This window comes from Marmota flaviventris, chromosome 11, assembly GCF_047511675.1.
Source record: "Marmota flaviventris isolate mMarFla1 chromosome 11, mMarFla1.hap1, whole genome shotgun sequence".
In the NCBI taxonomy this organism is placed as follows: Eukaryota; Metazoa; Chordata; class Mammalia; order Rodentia; family Sciuridae; genus Marmota; species Marmota flaviventris.
In genome coordinates, this window is record NC_092508.1 from 77,811,548 (window position 1) to 77,833,000 (window position 21,453).

A 21,453-nucleotide genomic window follows, 5' to 3' on the forward strand; every position below is an offset into this window, starting at 1 on the left:
CACACTCAGCTTGGGAGCATTAGACAAAGTGGAGCATTCCTTTCTCCTTGAAACATGGCCTTCAGATAGCTCTACCTTCCTGGCTACTTCTACGGTGAACTAGTTTTTCCTCATCTCTTAAACATTTAAATGGAGTGTCCCACGGTTCATATTTTGGACCTCTTTACTACTCTGTTGGCCCCACAGATTTCATTCATACTCCTAGTTTCCTAAATGCTCTATGTGCTAACTAGTCTCAAATTTGTAGCTCAGTGGAGGAGCACTTGCCTAGCACGTGTGAGGCACTGGATATGATTCTTAGCACCACATATAAATAAATAAAATTTAAAAATCCATTGACAACTAGGAATATTTAAAAAAAAATTTATATCTCCAGCCCAGACCTCTGTCTTGGAATCTAAACTAACATACTCAGCTACACTTAAATCACTATTTGGAGGACTAATGCATATCTCAAAGTTAAAATCTACCAAATGGAACTCCAAATGATCTTCCTCCAATTTTGTCATCCTGTAGCCTTCTCCTTCTTAGTGAATGACAACCCAATCTTATAGGTACCCAGGATGAAAGCCTTAGTACCACCTCCTCTCCTCGCCTACTCTCTCACCACATACTTAATGCCACTGCCTTTACCATCAAAATAAAACCAGAATCTGACCATCTCTCTCAACTCTGCTCCTATAATCCTGAGTCATACACCATCAATGCTCACCAAAATTACTGCCAATAGCCTCCTAAATGGTTTACACCCCCTTGCCTTTGCCCTCCAAGGTCAATTCTAAGCACAGCAGCCAAACTCATCATATTAAATGCAAGCATCATATTTACTAGCTTTTCCCTTTCAACAAGACCAGTGTCCTTTCCCTGACCTATGAAGTCCTACATAAGCAGTTCTCTGATACTTCTGTCTTTACCTTCTACTCTTCTCGTTCCTCATTCTGATCCAGCCAACCTGATCTCCATTCTGCACCTTGGGAAAACCAGATTTATTCTAACCTTCCCTTTGTTGCCTAATTCAAGTTCTGATTAAATGTTATCTCCTCAGTGACACTTTCCTAGCTAGCTTATTTAAACATGCATATACATCTTAAGCACTTCCTATTTCCTGATTGTTTTTTGCAATGCTTAGTAATGGTTCTCTGAGTTCAAAGCCTGACCTTGCCACTTATTTGCTATATGATTTTGGGAAAATTACTTAACTTCTGTGTTTCAGTTTCCTTGTAAGTAAAATGGGGAGAATAACACTATCAATGATAGTATTAATGATAAGGGTGCTTTGAGATTTACTTGGGTTCATAAGTTTAAAAGCTTACCTTTGTAAAACCATGATTCAGCCTTCATTTCACTTTATCATCATTATTATATGAAACACCATATAATTTATCAATTTATTTTGTTATCTGCTCACTCTCTCTTAAAGAAAGTTAGTTCCCTGGGCCACTAATTCACTTAATGCTGTATTCTCAGTGACTAGAACAGAGGCTCTGTCTGACAAAATACAAAAGCTATCAAACTTGAAATGGAACCACCATTTGATGCAGGCATCCCACTCCTAAGTTTATACCCCAAGAACTTAAAGTCAGCATACTACAGTGATACAGCTACATTAATGTTTATAGCAGCACAATTCATAATAGCTAAACTATGGAACCAATCTAGATGGCCTTCAATAGATGAATGACAAAGAAAATGTGGTATATATACACAATGGAATATTACTCAACCTTAAAGAAGAATAATATTATGACATTTGCCAGTAAATGGATGGAACTAGAGAATATTATGCTAAATGAAATAAGCCAATTCCAAAGAACCAATGACGGAATGTTTTCTCAATATGCGGATGCTAATTCACAATAAAGGGGGAGGGGAGCATTGGTAATTTGGATGAGACAGAGGGGAGTGAAGGGAAAGGAAGGGACATGGGGATAGGAATAATTGTACAATGAATTGGACATTATTGCCCTATGTGCATATATGATTACATAACCTGTGTAACTCTACATTATGTACAACCAGACAAATGAGAAGTTATATTCCATTTATGTATGATGTATCAAAATGCATTTTACTGTCCTGTATAATTAATGAGAATGTTTGTGTGTGTGTGTGTGTGTGTGTGTGTGTAAAAGATATCTACTGATTTAGAGAAGGAACAAATGAATGTTTCCCTTCTTAAATTCAATTCAGCAACCTTATGTTGGGTTTGAACACTAACATGGATCCTCTAGTTGTGTATTTTTTTCTATTTCCAATTGAACTTACCTGTGTCATCCATATCAATACAAATAAAATTTCTTTTTATATTTGAACCCTACTGTTTCTAATGCATACCCTTGGTTTGCTTACCTACACATGTAACCCTGTCAGTTCACCTCGGGTCCTCCAGGCTCTACCTTCCTCTGTACTGTTAGGATTAACTCAAACCACAGGCTGCACTGCTTCTAAGCAGCCTCAACCTGTTTCACTACCACCTGAAGGGGAATCTGTACTTCTAACAAGGATCCACCAGGTGCTTCGTATAAAGATTAGGAACCACTAAGTCCAACTCCTTGTAACTTCTTGTTCACTTTCCAGCCTTTGGGAAACACTGACCCACTCATAGTGGCAGGTGCTCTTCCATTATTGTCTACAGCCAGTGGTTTACTCTGTGCTCCGTGATTACAAGCATTTACCAAGATATCTAGGCAACTCGACCACTATAGAAGAAAATCACCTTTCCTTTAAATAACTAAAAATTATAGGCCAGGCTCAGTGGCACACACCTGTAATCCCAGAAGCTCAGAAGGCTGAGGCAGGAAGGATTGAGAGTTCAAAGCCAGCTTCAGCAACTTAGAGGCCCTAAGCAACTTAATGAAACCCTGTCTCTAATTAAAATATAAAAGGGGCTGGGGATGTGGCTCCATGGTTAAATGTCCCTAGGTTTAATCCCTGGTACCAAAAAAAAAAAAGAGGAAAAAAAATACAAATTATAAATACTAATTAAAATATCACAGCAATAAGTTAAATCTGGAGCATTAGAATGAACCAGACCTCTCTTTTTTAATAGCTTCTCATCAAATCATGATATTTACTTCAGATAGAAAGAACACAGAGAAGCCAAAGAGAACAAGACCCAAGTCTGATGAATTCCGACTTCTTTCAGGGCCCAGAAGCACAAGCATACCTGGTAATTCATGATGGCACGTAAACACATGATGCAGACATGAACGTCATCTTTCTTACTCACTAATCTTGAATTCTTCAGAGTTCTTCTGCTGGGCAAAGTATTATATCTACAAATAAAAACAGAAACACAAACCGATAGGTTTCTTTCTTAGCATAGGCACGTTTACTGTAAAAAACAGATATTATTTTCTTCATTAACCCACACTTACATAGGACTGCGGGTTAAGAACACCAACAACAAACCCATCATCACAAAGCTATTTCCATAGACTGTGAAGCCCACATGTTTCTGAGGACTGGTGATGAGATTTTCATGCCAGATACCTACAGACAATGAAAGACAACCCCTCTCACAGTAATAACAAATCAAACTGTATGTGAGATTGAGTAACAATCCCAGCCTCCTATCAGCAGGCCACACGAGGTATGCATAGGCAATCTCTGCTATTAACAAGGGAGGGGGTGACACTTAGCTTAGACCTAGGCCCCCAATTATTTGTCCTAATTATAATTGCACAAACTACTGCTTTCAGGTGTCCCTGCTTTGGGAATTACTCCTAGACATTTATTAGTGACTTTAAAGTGTCACTGTGATATTAGATTGACAAATTAACATGGTGCATGTAGAAAAGATGATAACATTGAGAGCTTTAATACAAACTTTAAATTATTTAAAGAGGAGGAGGAGGAGGAGGAGAAGGGAGAAATCTCTATCAAAAGTCTAATATTGTATATTTGTTGATTGACTGTATGTCCTCTTCTGCTAAGTATCTGTTCAGTTCCTTGGCCCATTTATTGATTGAGTTATTTGGTTTTTTGAGTTTTCAATAGCTTCTCATCAAATCATGATATTTTTGAGTTCTTTATATATCCTGGAGATTAGTGCTCTGATGTGCATGTAAAATTTGCTCCCATGAGTGTGGTAAAAATTTGCTCCCATTCTGTAGGCTCTCTATTCACCTCACCAATGGTGTCTTTTGCTGAGAAGAAGCTTTTTAGTTTGAATCCATCCCATTTATTGATTCTTGATTTTATTTCTTGTGGTATAGGAGTCTTATTAAGGAAGTTGGGGCCTAATCAACATATTTAGCAATTAGAGAAATGCAAATCAAAACTTCTCTAAGATTTTATCTTACTCCAGTCAGAATGGCAGCTATTAAGAATACAAACAACCAACAAGTTTTGGTGAAGATATGGGGGGGAAAGGCACATTCATATATTCCTGGTAGTACTGCAAATTGGTGCAGTATGAAGATTCCTTGGAAAAATTGGAAGGAAACCACCATTTGACCCACCTGTCTCACTCCTTTGTTATACCCGAAGGACTTAAAATCAGTGTACAACAGAGACACAGCTAATGTTTATAGCAGCACAATTCAAAATAGCAAAGTTGTGGAACCAACCTAGATGCCCTTCAGTAGATGAATGGATAAAAAAACTGTGGTGTATATACACAATGGAATATTACTCAACATTAAAAGAGAATAAAATCACAGCACTTACAGGTAAATGGATGGAGTTGGAGAATATTATGCTAAGTGAAGTTAGCCAATCCCCCAAAAAACAAATGCTGAATGTTTTCTCTGATATGAGGATTCTGATCCACAATGGGGATTGGGGTGGGGGGGCGGAATCATGGGAGGAATGGAGAAACTTTAGATAGGGCAAAGGGGATGGAGGGAAAGGAAGAGGGCATGGGGGCAGGAAAGACGGTGGAATGAGATGGGACATCATTACCTTAAGTACATGTATGAAGACACGAATGGTGTGACTCTACTTTGTGTAAAGCCAGAGACATGAAAAATTGTGCTCTATATGTGTAATGTGAGTTGGAATGCATTCAGCTGTCATATATAACAAATTAGGATTTTTTTAAAAGTCTAGGGGCTGGGGTTGTGGCCCAGTGGCAGAGCACTTGCCTCTCACACGTGAGGCACTAGGTTTGATCCTCAGCACCACATAAAAATAACTAAACAAAGATATTGTGTCCATGTATAACTAAAAAAAAAAAAAATTTAAAGTCTAATATTGTTTGGCTGAACAGAAATTTCATTTTCTATTCAAAAACTACCAAACATGAATAATTCTTTCAAAAAAGGCTGGTAGTGAACCAAATACATTTTTGAAAAGCACTTTGATCAATCACTTGTCTCACTAAACCTGAATGTGTAAAATGTAGTTTGCTCACACTAATTTTGAGAAGGTAGCTCCATTAAGGGACTTTCTGCTTGTTTTATATTTTGAAATAAAATCTCAGCAAAGAAGCTGACTCCACTCAGTTCTGAATGCAAAAGCAAAAAAATTGAGATTAAACAAACAGGTTGGGGTTTTGGTGTAAGTAAGACCAACTTCAGCATCTAAAATTCAACTTTAAAATGTGTCACTCATCCATAACCCAGCATGACTGTTGACACATGTCTCGGAGTCTCACACACAGTGGCACAACTTCTAAAATGTCCATACAGCCAATCCATCCTAAGCCTACATGATGCTCTTAGATTCTTCCTTTCCCCTACAGTTATTTTAATCTCAGCTTTATATTTCTTTAATGGAATCACCTATTATATACATGGTAGTTTATTTGAAGCATAGTTTTCATTTTTAATTAAAGGCAACAACCACTAACCTAAAATGAAGTCACCGGAAATTTAAAAAGCAAAGAGGATTTCAGATTTCCCTTTGCTAAAGTATATTTATGCATGGTGATGATTATCAAAGCAAACTACTCTCTAAGGAAGATTGGTTAGTTTCTTCTATACCTTTCTTTATTTCTGCTTCACTTCCCCGCCCCCCAAAAAAAAAATCTTAATTAAAGTTAAGCAAGCCTACACATTTCATTGTGTTTCCTCAAATGTGTAAAGTAATATAGCACATTCATTTCTTTATTGAGACAATTCTTGATATATGCTGTACCAAATCTCTAAGAAGCCACAATGTATTTACCACTATTTTTCACAATGCAGAAACCACAAAAAATAACAGAATAATATACTACATACTGCATATTACAGAAAAGACTTCCACATGTTGTATTTTGTGGCTAAGCCTCAAATATATTTTTCTGGGTCAAGATAATATATTTAATATGCAGACTTATTCATATTTAAAGAATTTAGAAAATATACAAGACATCAACAAAAACAATGAGCGTTTATGAATGATATTTAATGCTAAAACAATACAGCTAAACTTTTTCTAAAATGAATGTTATTTGTTTTCAAAATTATTTTCTCAGGCTGAGGTTGTGTATCAGTAGTAGAGCGCTTGCCTAACACATGAGGAGCCCTGGATTCAATCCTCAGCACCACATATAAATAAATAAATAAAAGTATTTCTCCATCTACAACTAAACAAAAATATTTTTAAAATGTTATTTTCTCTAATTTTTCAATTATAGAAAAATAGACGTACAGTGCGGCACACGCCTGTAATCCCAGCTGTTTGGGAAGCTGAGGCAGAAGGATTGTGAGTTCAAAGCCAGCCTTAGCAGCAGCAAGGCACTAAGCAACTCAGTGAGACCCTGTCTCTAAATAAAATACAAAAAAGGGCTGGGGATGTGGCTCGGTGGTTGAGTGCCCCTGAGTTAAATCCCTGGTACCCACCCCTGCCCCCAATCAAAAAAAGAAAACAAAAATAGAATAGAAATAATAGGGAATATCTGAACTTGTATGTTTAAAATCATATCACTACAAATTTTTAAAACCCAATGCCACAACCAATAACAACAGAATCATAGTACTGACATCCAGATGAGATCCTTATCATTGACTCTACACCTTTTCTTATACAGATAAGTAAACTGAAGCCCTAAGAAGTTACATCCACGTCGAAAATAAGAAGAGTTTTGAATAGACTCCACCCCACGACTCCCCACTAGGAGTCAGGGCAATCACTTTCTACAAATTGTTTCTCATCAACTTGACTCATCAACAATCTGCTGGGTTATCGCACAAAAAAGCTACCGCCTACAGCCATCTGTGCAGGACAGTTTCTTCCCTAACATTCCTATCCAGTCATCCTGACAGCATTTTCTACTTCAATCCTATATAGATGTAATTTCCTGACTTGTCTAATTATTTTACCACAAAGGATTAAGACTTATTTGATGCAAACAGATCTGATCATCTACTGCAGAACACAGTGGATGATCAAACCATTTTGTAAGCAAGGTTTTCTTTTCAAATCTTAATTTCATACATCACTGATCAGGGAAGTAGGGATGCATTCTACATTTTTGAATCCTCATTATAAAAGAATTTCCTCCTGTTAAATAAAAGCATCCTGGAAAATGCCATAATTCTTTACCGCTAAAAATACAAAGTATTTTCTAGGAATGCAATTTGGGATTATGTAAATAGATACAAATTTCAGAGAAAGCCACGAATTAACGTACGTCAATCTATTCTTTAACATACACATCCTATGGAACTTCACAATCTTTGTACTTAGACATTTGGTTTGCGTGCTTTAATTATTCTTTCGGGGCGAGTGGGGGGGTGCAATTTTAAATTTAGTTCCAATACACGATGTTGATACTATTGAATCAACACTTCCCTTAGGAGATAGTTTTAATAGATCCCCCAAGTCACTCACAATTTATTGGTCACTTTACTACTTTATCACTACAAAGACAATTGGACAAGGTGAGCAATCTAAAGGAAATGGGCTCTGGTTCCCTCCATCAGTCACAGAAAGTCAACCCAAATCTTTAAGTTGGTTTTATTAAACACCTACTGTTTATCCTAAACTCTGCAAAAGTGTCAAAGAAAAATGAAAGATAAGGATATTGCTTCTGTCCTCAAGGACTTATCATGGAGTTTAGGGAAGAATGGGTAAGTACATAGCTAGTGCCTGCATTGAGATATGCTCTGTCCACAGCCTGCCTATTTCACTGCATTTAGAAAGTGATGCATATGAACCCAATAACAACCCTTATATACCCACCAACACAGGATAACATGGTCGAGCAATGGTAGTCACATCTTTTCAAGTGAGAACACTATTTGCAAAGCACTGTCCTTAAAATCATCTCATAGTCAACCATTTCTTAATCAAGATAGATTTGACTGAGTTAACATAGACCTACTCAAAAGTTGTTTTTAAATGGAGCTGTCAGTCAACAACTAAATATGAAAGGAATAGAGAAACTGAGAGACAAGTATCATAAAGTTGACATGAAAATGGGCATAATCATGAAATATTACCAATGTAGATTTAAAATATCCCTGTCTTATTCAACAGTAGAATTATAAGTTACTTTCATTTGTGATTTTTGTCTATATTTTTACAGGCTAAATAAAATGGATGTGTATTACTTTTCCAAAAAAAGAAAAAGCAACGTACATTGAAAAACTCTTTTAGATGGTCTAGGTATAAATCTACTTTTCAAGAGACAGCTAACAAGCTACCACAATCATAATGTCCTTCCCACCCCAAGCACCTGGCTCCTAGAGAACTCTAGGTAGAAGGTGGTCCCATTGTACCCTCACGAGCAAATTTTCAGATTTCTATGAAGAGACTAAAACCTATAACAACACATATGACAAACGAATCAAGTATCATTAGAAAAAATCAGCTTTGAAAATCTTTTTTTCCTGGCATTGTAAATGTCTGCCTAGATGTTGATAGGCTGAACACAGTGATTAACTGTTTCTACAGAAAAAGGATGAGGGTAACTGACTACCAAGTGTGAGTCACACTGATTCATTTAGGCAGGGCTCGAATATCACAGCAGTTATCTGTCACCCATTAAAAAAATTCCAACAGCTCAAAAGAAACCAACAGCCAAGTAATCTATACAAACTACTATTTCATAATTAAGTTCATATGATTCAACACACTATCTATCTCTGAAAGGACAGATAAGGTGGCCTGCATCCGGTCCTATGTCACAGCCCTTTAGGCTAAACTATTAGTCTTCTCCTTTCATAAGCAGTGATCATCCTAGTGGAGATTATGGGGATTAAGCAGGTGGCTCAGTGGGAGGTATGGGGCCTCTGTGGTAAACTAATATCTTTTGTATGTATTCAGCTACTTAATTACCAAAAGTGAAATCCATTACTATATTTTCTTCTGAAGCTATTGTGAATCTTCATTTAAAACAGAGACTATCTGAACAGAATCAAATTGGAGATTGTCCCTCCAATTCATTGTGATTTATTTATAAAAGGCCCCAGTGAGAAGCATCAGTTTCTCCAAGTCTCCATGGATAATCGAGGCAAATAAGGTTTATTCAGAACCCTCCTTTGTAATTTGTCTTGCCTGATCCCAGACTCTGTCAACAGCTAATGGTACTCTTTCCCTTCACTGAGATTTGAAATTGGCTTCTGAGACAATACACTCCCCTGGGTCCTCTTTCTCTTCACCAGTAGTTCTCAGATCTCACATACATCACAGCTTAATGGAGGTGGAGGAGGAGGCAGCAGAAGGGGAAGGGGGAGAAGTATGGAGAAAAGGAGGGGAAGGGAGAGGAGAAGAGTGAGAGGGGTTTTGAATGAGCTCCCACTCCATTCAGTTCCCTGCCAGGTTGCAGGTTTCCACTGTGATGGCAGGCCTGGCTTACAAGGCTACTGTGAACTAGAGAGAGAAGGGGATGGGAATACAGCAAGTCAAATGCCATAAAGCTTGATGTTCTTACTGAGATTCCAGGTTTTCTTTTCTGGGTTTTGTTTTTTTTTTTTTCTTTCCTTGCAGAGATACTCCCCGTTGCCTCAAAACTTTACTTAATTTCTAAACTTCTGAAAAAGCTTATTCTGGCAATATTTTTTTAACCTGCTTCCTCAACATTTTTATGGAGGAGAGCATTTTCAAAGGCCCTTCTTCAACCTTTTCCATCCTAACAGACTTTCAGAGATTGTGTGCTGTCTGCCTACTCATTCTGAAGTGTAACAATGCTTTGATGGGAGAAGGTGGAAGAGGTACAGGAACAACTAGGTCTCTGGTGACTTGGAGCAGGTTCCCTAAGATGTGAGGATGTCCCAGTTCCAAAGGGAATGTGATACTGACAGAGGGACTGTGAAAACCCCGAAGCCCTAAGGCTGATTAGATAGTCACTCTCAGAGCCTTTCTTCTCCTAGGCTGGCAAGCAGAATTTTAGGGGTCCAGATGCCTATGTACAAAAAAGGGGGGGTGTCTCCAGAAGCAGAAAACAGCCCTGAATTTAATTTTTGGAGGCCCTACCATATGAAGGAAAAGTAATAGGGAAGAGATATTTAGGAATATGGAGGAAAACTAACAGCATCAAAATTCTCAGGCTTTCTTCAGTATCAACTTCGCGAATTGCCTGCTATTTCCCCAAGGACTAAGCTAAAACCATACATTTTATCCCAGCATTTAACCACAAGATCCTGTCTTGGAAGAACTGCCATTCAGAATTCACAAAGCCTTTTGAATGTAGAAACATCATAAAACTGAAGATGAAAACCAAACTGAAGCTATTCTAATCACTTATATTAGTTTTAAATATATTTTAACATGCACACACATGTAACTACTTCACACACAGTACTTAACTTTATGTGAAGTAATAATTAATGAACAAGTGCTAAGTCAATGCAAATGAGTAGGCATAAGAAACAACAATCTTTGTATACATCTCTCATGTAGCCTATACAGAATATTTCTCGTTTGGTACTATGGTGGCATTTGCCACCTGCACCATGTACTTCATAATTGACAATAAATCTGCCAAGAAACACATGGCACCAGCAGCACATACTACAAGGAAGGAAGGTATTTCTGTTTTGAGAGTCCTTCAGAATGACTGATTAGTGAGCTCCCACCAGGCAAGCCAAACCTAAATTTTTGACTCAAGATGACAAAAGGAAGTCCAGACCAGCCAAGAAAACCCAGAGACATAGCTCTTTTGGATTTGCTTAAATCTGTCAATGGAAAATAATAACTGCTTTGAAGAAACAAGAATGACCATGACCCAGGAACACAATCTCAAGTTAACAACATAAGCTCCCAAAGGACATGGTTCTCTCATCAAGAGGCTATATGCCCCAGAAGTAGGCATAGTCATCAGGAAAATAAACTACAAAACAGTGGGAAAATCTTATACAAGATTCACATGTTGCTCTCAATAAAATTGGGAACATTCCTACAGGATTCAGGCACCAGCTCATCTTAATACCAGCCTTAAGGTTGGGAGAGGTTAACATACTATCAAAGCTTAACATACTATCCAGTGCTAGGTCAGACACAGAGGCCAGCAAAATGGCTTTCAAAAAGGACCAAAAATACACCAACTCAACTTTGTCTTCCCAATCTACTCCATTTCTCCACAAGGTCTGGATGTTCCAATCAGCAAAATTCAAACAACCTGGAAGCACAATACAAAAGCAGCCTTTATAGAGTACTTGAGTTCACAGGTAAGGATTAGATACACAGAAATATCTCTTGCCAGATACAGGCTCATAGCCTGAATTCATTATGCTCGTTAAATTTCTGGTTAAAGCCATGTCTTCCTGTCCTAAAACCACTATCGATCAACAGTCAGTCCAACAAAGGAAGTTACAGTAATTTTGAGCTGCTCCCTCATAGGAATATAAAGCACACTGATAACAAACATAAGCCTAAGTGATAAGCGGTGTGCATATGATAATCTGGGAGCATAATAGAAAAACCTCCTCAGCAAAAAGCTTGGTAAGAAACACTGAATTTGTTCAGAGATCTAAATCTATAAAGCCCCAAGCACTTAGTAAACACTAAAAAATGGAAGCTGTTCTTCACCTAGAGATGACCTAAGTCTTGATTATCCATCTGCTGTCTCAGTAACACATATATATTTGCAGGCATTTAGGCAGATTCTAGTATGGAGTTATGTACACATCTGTCTCTCCCTCTATACTTCTACTGCACAAAGACTGCGTATTACTGTAGAACCTTGAATAAATGTTTCCTGAACTGACCTAATCATGCTCTCCCAGAGTCTGGCAAAAAAAAAGTTTTCAAACGCCTTTTATAGAACTTACATGTCAACATTTGTGAGATTCATATTATCTAGGTCATAATGGCAATTATTAAAAAATGAGTCCCCCCACCCTTGCAAAAAGTATTTTCAGTCTTTCAAACTATTCAGATAATAAACTAATATCTACCTATAAATATAGTAATTAGATCTCTCTTGGAAGCTGATGTAAGGGTTGAATCCAACTGGAAGGCAACACCAATGGGGCATGTCACACAATTTGGCAGAACTGTACTAGTCATTTATGGTTCCAAGGTCTGGGCTAACAGTACTTTCACCAAGATTTGAGGTTTTAGGTTTCCCCTCGCTTACCCTTCAGACATGACATCACTTGGGCATATTTTTTTCTGTCAATTAAACTCATAAAATATATGATGCTTAAAAATGAGCCAAGTATTTTTCTGACAGTCCTTATAGCCAAAAGAAACACAGTTGAAACCGTTCAATCCAGATAGTTCAAAGCAGGGGTACAGAGAGACAGTTACAAGGAAAGAAGGGAGAAACAAAACTCCTAGTGAACTTTTTTTTTTTTTTATCAAGTATGAAAATTTTCTGTTTGTCTAGTTTTCCCAGTAGAAACCAGATAAGTGCTAGAATATTCTGTAATCAAAGGTCTCAAAGATACATGCTTTTAAAAAATAGATTAGGTGAAAGAACAGGCTGCCAATCCATCATGTGATGAAAGAGTTATTATAAATCTGAATTTTTTGATTTGTCACCTTTGTCAAAGGTGTTTACTTATTGAGAAACTAAGCATGAGCTATCCCTATACAAAAATTGTTTAGGGAATCCATCCTATGACCTTAAAAATTAAAATATTTCTATGTTTCATCCTAAATTATCTCCTCTTTTCATAAACCTTCTAAATCATTGCCAATAAGCAACAATGATAAATTCACAACCTGGCCTTGAAATTATTACATCTACTGGCTCTAATCTACTCCCAGCAAGACTCATCCACACATTGCTAACTAAAGGAACCATACACGTACAGTCTTCCCACGCAAACACTGCTCTTAGCACTTTCCCAACTTCTCCCTGTTCCCAGCCACTCCTCCAAGGCTTACCTCTCATTTCATATCCACATCAAGTCTCATCAATCTCTCCACAGGTTTTGCCATTGACCCTAGTCGCTATATTTCTACATCATTAATTTGGGCGTACTTTTATATGATATTTAACATTTAGTGGACACTTTTTTTCAAATTGCAGATAAAGTCAGAAGACTTTGGTTAGAAACTCTGGCTACTGAACTTAACAGCGATTCACAAATTCTCAAAGCACCAAATTCCTCATCTGTAAACTGGGCCTAAAATTCTTGACTAACTCCCAATAATTTATGAAGAGATAATGATATACTGGGTGTGGTGTCACACACCTGTGATCAATCTCACAGCTTAGGAGGCTGAGGCAGAGGATCAAGAGTTCAAAGCCAGCCTCAGCAAAAATGAGGCATGACGTTTTAGAAGCCTTTGTCTAATATAAGATAACTGTAATTATGTGGGTTTGTCTCTGTGTCCTCTATTCTGTACCATTGTCTACAAGTCTATTTTGGTGCCAAAACCCTGCTGTTTTTGTTACTACGGCTCTGTAGTACAGTTTAAGGTCTAGTATACTGATGCCACCTGCTTCACTCCTCTTGCTGATTGCTTTAGCTATTCTGGGTCTCTTTATTTCTCCAGATGAATTTCATGACTGCTTTTGCTATTTCTATGAGGAATGTCATTGGTATTTTGATTGGAATTGCATTAAATCTATATAGTGCTTTTGGTAGTATGGTCATTTTGACAATATTAATTCTGCCTATCCAAGAACAAGGTAGATCTTTTCATTTTCTAAAGTCTTCTTTAATTTCCTTCTTTAGCATTCTGTAGCTTTTGTTGTAGAGGTCTTTCACCTCTTTCATTAAGTTGATTCCCAAATATTTTAATTTTTTTGAAGAAATTATAAATGGGGTAGTTTTCCTCATTTCCCTCTGATTTAAGGATGCTGGTTCATAATGGGGTTGGGGGTGGAGCACTGGAGAATTAGAGGAACTCTATATAGGGCAAGGGGGAGAGAGGGGAAACGAAGGAGCATGGGGGTGGGAAAGATGGTGTAATGAGATGGACATCATTACCCTAAGTACATGTATGAACACACGAATGGTGTGACTCTACTCTGTGTACAACCAGAGATATGAAAAATTGTGCTCTATATGTGTAATATGAATTCTAATGCATTTTGCTATTATATATAACAAATTAAACTTTTTAAAAAAATAAGGTGCTAAGCAACTCAGTGAGACTCTGTCTCTAAAGAAAATACAAAAAAGAGCTGGGGATGTGACTCTGTGTTGAGTGCCCCTGAGTTCAATCCCTGATAACCCCCCCACACACACACAAAAAAGAGATAGTGATATAATATGAAAAAGTCCCTTTCTAGCCACCAACAAATAAAAATATGATTCAACATATCTTTCTGTATCCCTAGAACTTGGAAAGGTACCCTTCACAAATTGGGTACATAGTCAATCTTGCCCATTAAGGGACTAGCCCACAGCTGTAGGAATTTGCTGAGTCATCTTCAGTGTTTTTCTTTATCGTATACTATAACATTCATTGAATACTATTGTGCCAGGCTTTTTACAGAAATTATAAATTTAATCTCAACATATGAGGCAGATCCTAAACCCCATCATATGCACAATCTAAGAATCATGAGACAGATCTCCATCAATGCACTGACCAGGTGACCTGTTTTTCCATTTCCACAGTCTCTCCATCAATTTTCCATTGGAGAAAAGACATACTGAAAATGTGCTAAAATATATTTTACAAATTTGCCAATATTGTGCACACACAAGCTATATAATTTTAGTGGTCTCCATTTTTGCTAGTAGGGTCATTAAAACAAGTTCCCAGCTGAAAAACTGGAAGGTACTTCCCCCACCCAGTACTAGGGATTGCACCCAGGGGTGCTCTACAATGAGCCACATCTCCGCTCCCCTTCCTAATTTTTGAGACAAGGTAACACTAAGTTATCTAGACTGGCCTCGAACTTGTGATCCTCCTGCCTCATGTCTCCAAAGTTGCTGGGATTACAGGTATGCACTACTACACCCAACTGGAATATACATTTTAACCCAAGAACATTTTTCCCTTTTAACAACTTCAAATAAACAAAAAATACAAAACTCTGAAACATAGCAATACAACATTCTGATTATTTCTGATTGCAAATGTACTATAAAGAAAAATGAAAAGTTTCTAGTTGGATTATTTTTGGAAAGTCTGCCAAATTTAGAAAGACTTCATTTTTTCTTATTTTTCAGCATGCACACACATTTCTAATTACTAGTGCATATTACTTTTATAAAATGGGCTATTTTGTGACATTTTCATACATGGATATAATATACTTTGAGCATATCCACCCTCCCCATTACCTTCAATTACTTTCTTCCCCCTCCCTCTCCTAATAGTCCCCCTTCTACTTTTATATGGTCATTTTTTTTGTTTGTTTCTCCTAGAGTCTACATATGTGAGAAAACATGTGATACCTGTCTTTTGATGCAATATGAAGATTTATCTTATTTTACTTAACATGAAGATTTCTGCAGAAAGACTTCATTTTTTAGATGATCACTGCAATTTCTATCATCTCAAATCTTTAAATCAACAATGCATTAGGTTAAGGAGTATCTCCAATTTTTCTTTCCCCTTAGAAATAATATTCAGGTGTTTCCTATTTCTCACTATTCCTTATTTTTCTACTCCTTTACAATATTCTCTATTCTTTCAAATTAGGTGCTGAGAGTGCTACTTCACTGAGTGACAGTTATGGGGTGTCAGGAAATTCAAGCCTTGAGAATAATATTTTTCTTAATATCTTTTTTACCTTTTAAGTCAAATTTTTCAATAAGTATCCTTCCAGACAAAAACTTTTGAATAAATGAGGACAAGAAGAAACACATGCAAAACAGAACATAGGTGATGACTCTTACTGATGAAGACCACTAAATCAGAGCAAATTTTACATAATTAGGGGAAGGACAGAAAAGGTCAGGGAAGGAGATAATGATCATCTCAGAACTCAAATTCCTAACTTCTTTAAACTGGAAAAGGAACAAAACCAAGTTCAGCCTCCTGGTAGTAAATGAAGATAAAAAGTGCTTCAACTATGACTGGTTTTGGGGGGGAGGGGAGGCAGGGGCGGTCCTGGGGATTGAACCCATGGTCTTGTGAATGCAAGGCAAGCTCTCTACCAACTGAGCTATATCCCCAGTCCTTGAGTTTTTAACATATAATTCAAAGATCTTTTTTATGTGCTACTATAATGGTTGAAATTAAGAATACAGGTAATTTTCCCCCTCAACAATTAAAATTGAAAATGTGACTTGTTGAAATTAAAAAAAAAAAAAAAAAAACTTGGAAGAACTTCAAAGAGATTAGTTCTTCTAAATTATTTTTATAAAGCAAAACTGGTAAAGAGTTGGTATTCCCATATTCTTTAATAGGATGACTGTTAAAGATATCATGAAAATAATTCTGGTGTGAAGAAAAGTGTTGATTGCAATAAAGGCCAATAAAACATATAAGCCATTAGCTAAAACATGAAGACGGATTTGCAGGAAGCAGGTAACACACTGGAGAATAAGACCTAGGAGTTAGTCCTCATCATCAAAAAGAGCACTTGACCTAAGCAACATTTGAAATTCCTTCCAGTTTCCAATTTTTTTGTATTTATTAGTACTTCTGTTTCTCTTCTAATCAATTATACACAAAGCTTTCTTCTTTGCTTTACCTCTTTGACCACCAAGTCAGTTTTTGAATATTAAAAAATATTCTTCACTGGACATTCTAAATTTCAGGGAGCCATGTAACTCAGATCCAAGCCTCAGTGACCTTGGCAATCTTTTCCTCTGATATTCAGTGCCTGAAAAGTCAGATCATACCATACAGTTTTCTCGCTGAACTGTCTACACAATAAAAGCCAAACTCCAAAATCCAAGGACTTTTTATTATTTGGCTTTTGCCTATCTGAGCTATGGGCATATATTCAATGTATACATCCTAAAGCACCACAGAAACAAAAATGTGAAAAGCTTAAAAAAGCTTACACATAATCTCCTTCAGCAAAAAGCCAGTTTCATTTACTAAACTTTCCTTTCAATGTCTTCACATTTGCAGACATGTAAAGACAAAATTGTAGAAATAGAATGTTTTGTCCTAGCCCCTGTTGTTTATTTAGGAAATATTTCTCATTTTTACATAAGATTTTCTTTTCTAATACAATAATATCTTCTAACATACTAGTCAGATTCTATACTACTTCATATGACAACCGAGTGAACTAAAAAAAAAACACAACTCTAAGAAGGGATAGCTGAAGCTTCTCCTGTAGGGTGCTACAGGCCCAGGGCTTAGCAAGCAGAGATCCCCTCTTAGGGAACAACCTATGCAAGAATATGTGAACACACTGATAAGCAAACAGTATACATATATTTTTCTTTTCCTGTGCAGTTGGTCTCCTTAGTCATTGTTCACAAGACTCCAACAAGTTGTAGAGATATGCAGGTCCTGACTCGAGGCCCAGATTCTTCTCCAGCATTGTGCTAAGGGACTGTACATCACAGGGCAGAGACTATGCTCCCTTAGGCCACTTGGACAGAGCCCAAAGAAAGTGACTTCCCAGGGAGTATCCCTGTTAGAGCAAATAGGATATTTACTTGGGGCAGAGAGTGCCCCTATGAATAAGCAGGCAAGAAGCAGAGTGGGAGAACTGGAATCAGGCCACCTTTATTCAAATTCTATCTCCTTCACTCACTGTTTGATCTACTAGGTCCTACAGTAGCTACCTCCAAGAGGCCTTGAGAAATAAATCACAGGGGCTCTTAGCACAGTGTCTGGGACAGAGCGATCATTCAATAAAGTTTTCTCTCCAGTAAAAATCATATTAATGACATCTATATCTTTGTGTCATTTAAAAACTCTAAAAAAAAATTATTACCATAAAGATATTATGGTATTATAGAATGATGGAATGGGATTAGTGAGTTAAAATATACAAATAAGGACCTAAATTTGAACTTTTTATTTTTTCACATAAAATCAAGTATATAGGTGGTAAACAGTCATGAACTGCCATTCCAAATGTAATAGTCCTAGGAAACATAGTAAAATTTCATGTGGGGGGAGGTTAAGAAGAAATGTTAGTCATGGTTAACGTATGAAAGGCAATGAGGACTTGGGGTTCTTCCCCATAGTGGGAAGGGTCAGCCAGGATGACCTAGGCCTTTCCAGTTCTGCAATCTATGAACCCATTTCTCCATGCCATGTCCTTCCACCTCCGTTACAGCACACAGCTTGTCCCCCAAAGAGACAGATTCCTCCCTCTTTCTTAAACATGCCTCATCTCTGAAAAAGATTTTGCTCATCTCATGTTCTTTCACCTCACCTCCACCTGGAGCATCCAACCCCAGCCATCCTCAAAAAGACCCAGTTTGCATCTGTCCCTTCCTCCAGGTCCTAAGTTAGTATTCCACTCATCCTTAAAAACTCAGAGCATTTATTATGTCATTCCAAGTTTAATGGCATCAACCGTCTAAAAACTTAAAAACTACTTTCTCTTACATATGAAATAATACAGCATTGGTCTTCATAGATCTAAGGTGCACATATGTGCATATACTGCGTCATTTAATTTAGCTGGGTCTATGGCCACATTGGCAGAAGTCTATCTCAACCAGGATCTGGAGACAAACCAGGTTTCTACTGCATTAATATCAACATATTCCTTCTGGTCAAGCTGACAAATGTATGGTAATGCAAAATTCAATAGTTGATACAATTCAAGGTGTGTGTTTATTAATCAATTCTAAATAGTTAAAGTCTGAATACAAGGAGGAAACTATATGTTAACAAAGTTTATTTAAAAACTTTGTGTTAGAGCGCTTTTTTTTCTTTAATTAAGCCTCATTTATGAAGTGTTTTAAATTTCCTGAAATCCCATTATGGTTTATAAATTTAACCAACCCTTTTTGCCAACTGACACTGGATAAGATCATAGCACATATGCTATTATCTGGGGATTAAGAAGAGGGGACTGAAATGCGTATTTGGATATAGAAACACTTATAAATTAAACAAAGTTACCAGAATAAATCATCTCTACAGAACACAAACGTTAAAAAAAGTCATATAATATTAATAAAAGTATGATATCTTAAAGTTTCAAATTCTTAATATGAAGAATCATAATATGATAACAGTGTGTGAATCTCTAATAGGCAATGAGCTTTATACGGGGATAGTAGGTAGGTGCTAAGCCATAGGTTATCATATTATAACATGGGAAGCAGTTATGGGATCCTGCCCCCATGCATGATCTCAGTTCTCTTGGGTGTTGCTTTCACCCATGACTTACGAGGTTTTCCGGTTTGAAGCCTCATCATCAGTGTGTAAAGAGAAGCTGCTCCAGAGGCAACAGGGGGAGAAGCAGCTCTGGTGGCATTTGAACTGGAGATACTCAGGCAGAGAAACCAATCTGGTGGTGGTGTAAGAGATGAACAAAACCAGAGGATGAGGAGAGAGCAGGACAAGAAAGGACAAAGTAGAGAAGACAATCAGAAATGAAATGGCAGAAGGAAAAAGGAGAAAAAGAAAAGTCAAAACGTGAAGACAGTGTGGAGAGCAGAGGACAAAAGGGGAGAGGAGGAGGAGGAGGAGAGAAAAAATGTAAACAATCTTTGGGTATATGAAGAGCAACATGCCCGTACATCTGATTGCTGTTTCTGTAAGTCAGACAATATTCAATGACCCCAGGCACAAATCCATGAACCACAAGAGCTGAATATCATCACTAAAAAGAAAAATCTAAGCTTCCAGCCAGTAAGGGGCATGAAAACTACTGCCATGTTGACTTTCTTAAAATACTAGAAACGATGAAACAGAGTCCAATGAAATTCAATTATTTTCCTTCCTGAGCTTGAAACTATTGAAACAAAATTGAAGAATGTGATGTTGGTTTCTTAGATGATCATCTTCCAGCACACCTGCCAATCAGAAAAGTCATGTATTCTTGTGTTTCTCCAGATACAATTTCCATCATGTCTAGCTTCATACTTTTGATCTATATTTCCAATTAAAAATGAATGGTAGCAGGATACCTTGAGCAGCTCAGGCTTGGCTTTGATGACTGTACCTAACATTCCAGGATCCAGGGTCACGTCCCTGCTTGGGCCTGGGACATTTCTTTTATTTTCCTGATTCTTCCATTTTACTGGAAAGCATGTGTTCATAAGGAAAAGTCTTCATTAAAATGTTTTTAATCATTTAATATATTAGTCAAAAAAATGAATCTTGTTAGGGTGGGAGCTGGCAGATATAAGATACTTTCTAAGTAAGAAATAATAGAAAACCAAATTAAAATGTTCTTTGCAAATTAAACCCATATATATAATTATAGTTAAACTAGTGGTAAGAATTTCCATTTCAGTACCAAGGTGATTATGAAATTCTTTAGGCACAGTTGGCTTTTCTTTAACTTCCAAATCAGGCTATATATTCTTCTGCCCACATTTGAAGTTGATGCAGACTAGCAGGTTATATTGCCCTTGGCCCAATGCAAATACCAGGAGGTGAATTGAAACACCGCTCTTTAATCATTTTTAATTAATTCACATTAAACTTATTGGCATTTTTGGCTTTTCTAAACAGGAAAGTTTCAAATGGCTTATTGGAGCCATCATAATCAAACATCAAGTCCTTCAGCAGAACTGAACTTCACTGTAGAGATTTTAAGTTTCTATAATCAAAACCAAGTCAAAGGGACAAGTTAATTAAAAGGCAACCAAATGTGACAGGTATGAAAGTCACATTGTCACTAACTGTAACATGACACTCAGACTCTACTACAATGACCCAAAAGACACACTAATGTTAATAAACCCTTAGAGAATTGATGTTCCTTCACCACATCACGCTTAAAATAAGTGAAAGTAAATTATTAATCTACAAAGAATAAACAACATGTGGGAGTGAGGATCTTATTAATAAGTTTTTGTTTTTTTTTTTTTAATTAAACTCATGGACCATAGAAACCTCCATGTACTTGCTCCACATGATATCTCTATCTTCACAGGCAAGAGTGTTGATTTACTTACAATGTAAATTAACTCTGCATTATCTGGCAACTTACAAAAGCTCAAAAATATTTTTCTATTGATGAATGATCGCAAGTATTAGTGAATGAACAACCTCACTGACATTACACCAATAACACATATAGGTGGTCAGTATCAATCCTCCCTCATCATGGTGGTATTTCAGTGA

At 37.0% G+C, this 21,453-nt stretch overlaps 1 protein-coding gene and 1 non-coding gene across 5 annotated transcripts in view; both read right to left on the reverse strand.

The window, feature by feature from the left end:
- The window catches only part of Fmnl2 (formin like 2), a 280,140-nt gene that overhangs the window by 64,806 nt on the left and 193,881 nt on the right, over positions 1-21,453 (reverse strand). For all 4 annotated transcript variants that reach the window (XM_027938006.2, XM_027938008.2, XM_071619173.1 and 1 more), the window contains exon 7: positions 3,167-3,275. In XM_027938006.2, the coding sequence (XP_027793807.1) occupies positions 3,167-3,275 (109 nt within the window). The remainder of the gene's footprint in view (positions 1-3,166; positions 3,276-21,453) is intronic.
- Positions 17,627-17,831, reverse strand: LOC114094847 (small nucleolar RNA SNORA73 family). The gene has a single exon (XR_003583146.1). It is a non-coding gene; the product is annotated as a small nucleolar RNA SNORA73 family (small nucleolar RNA).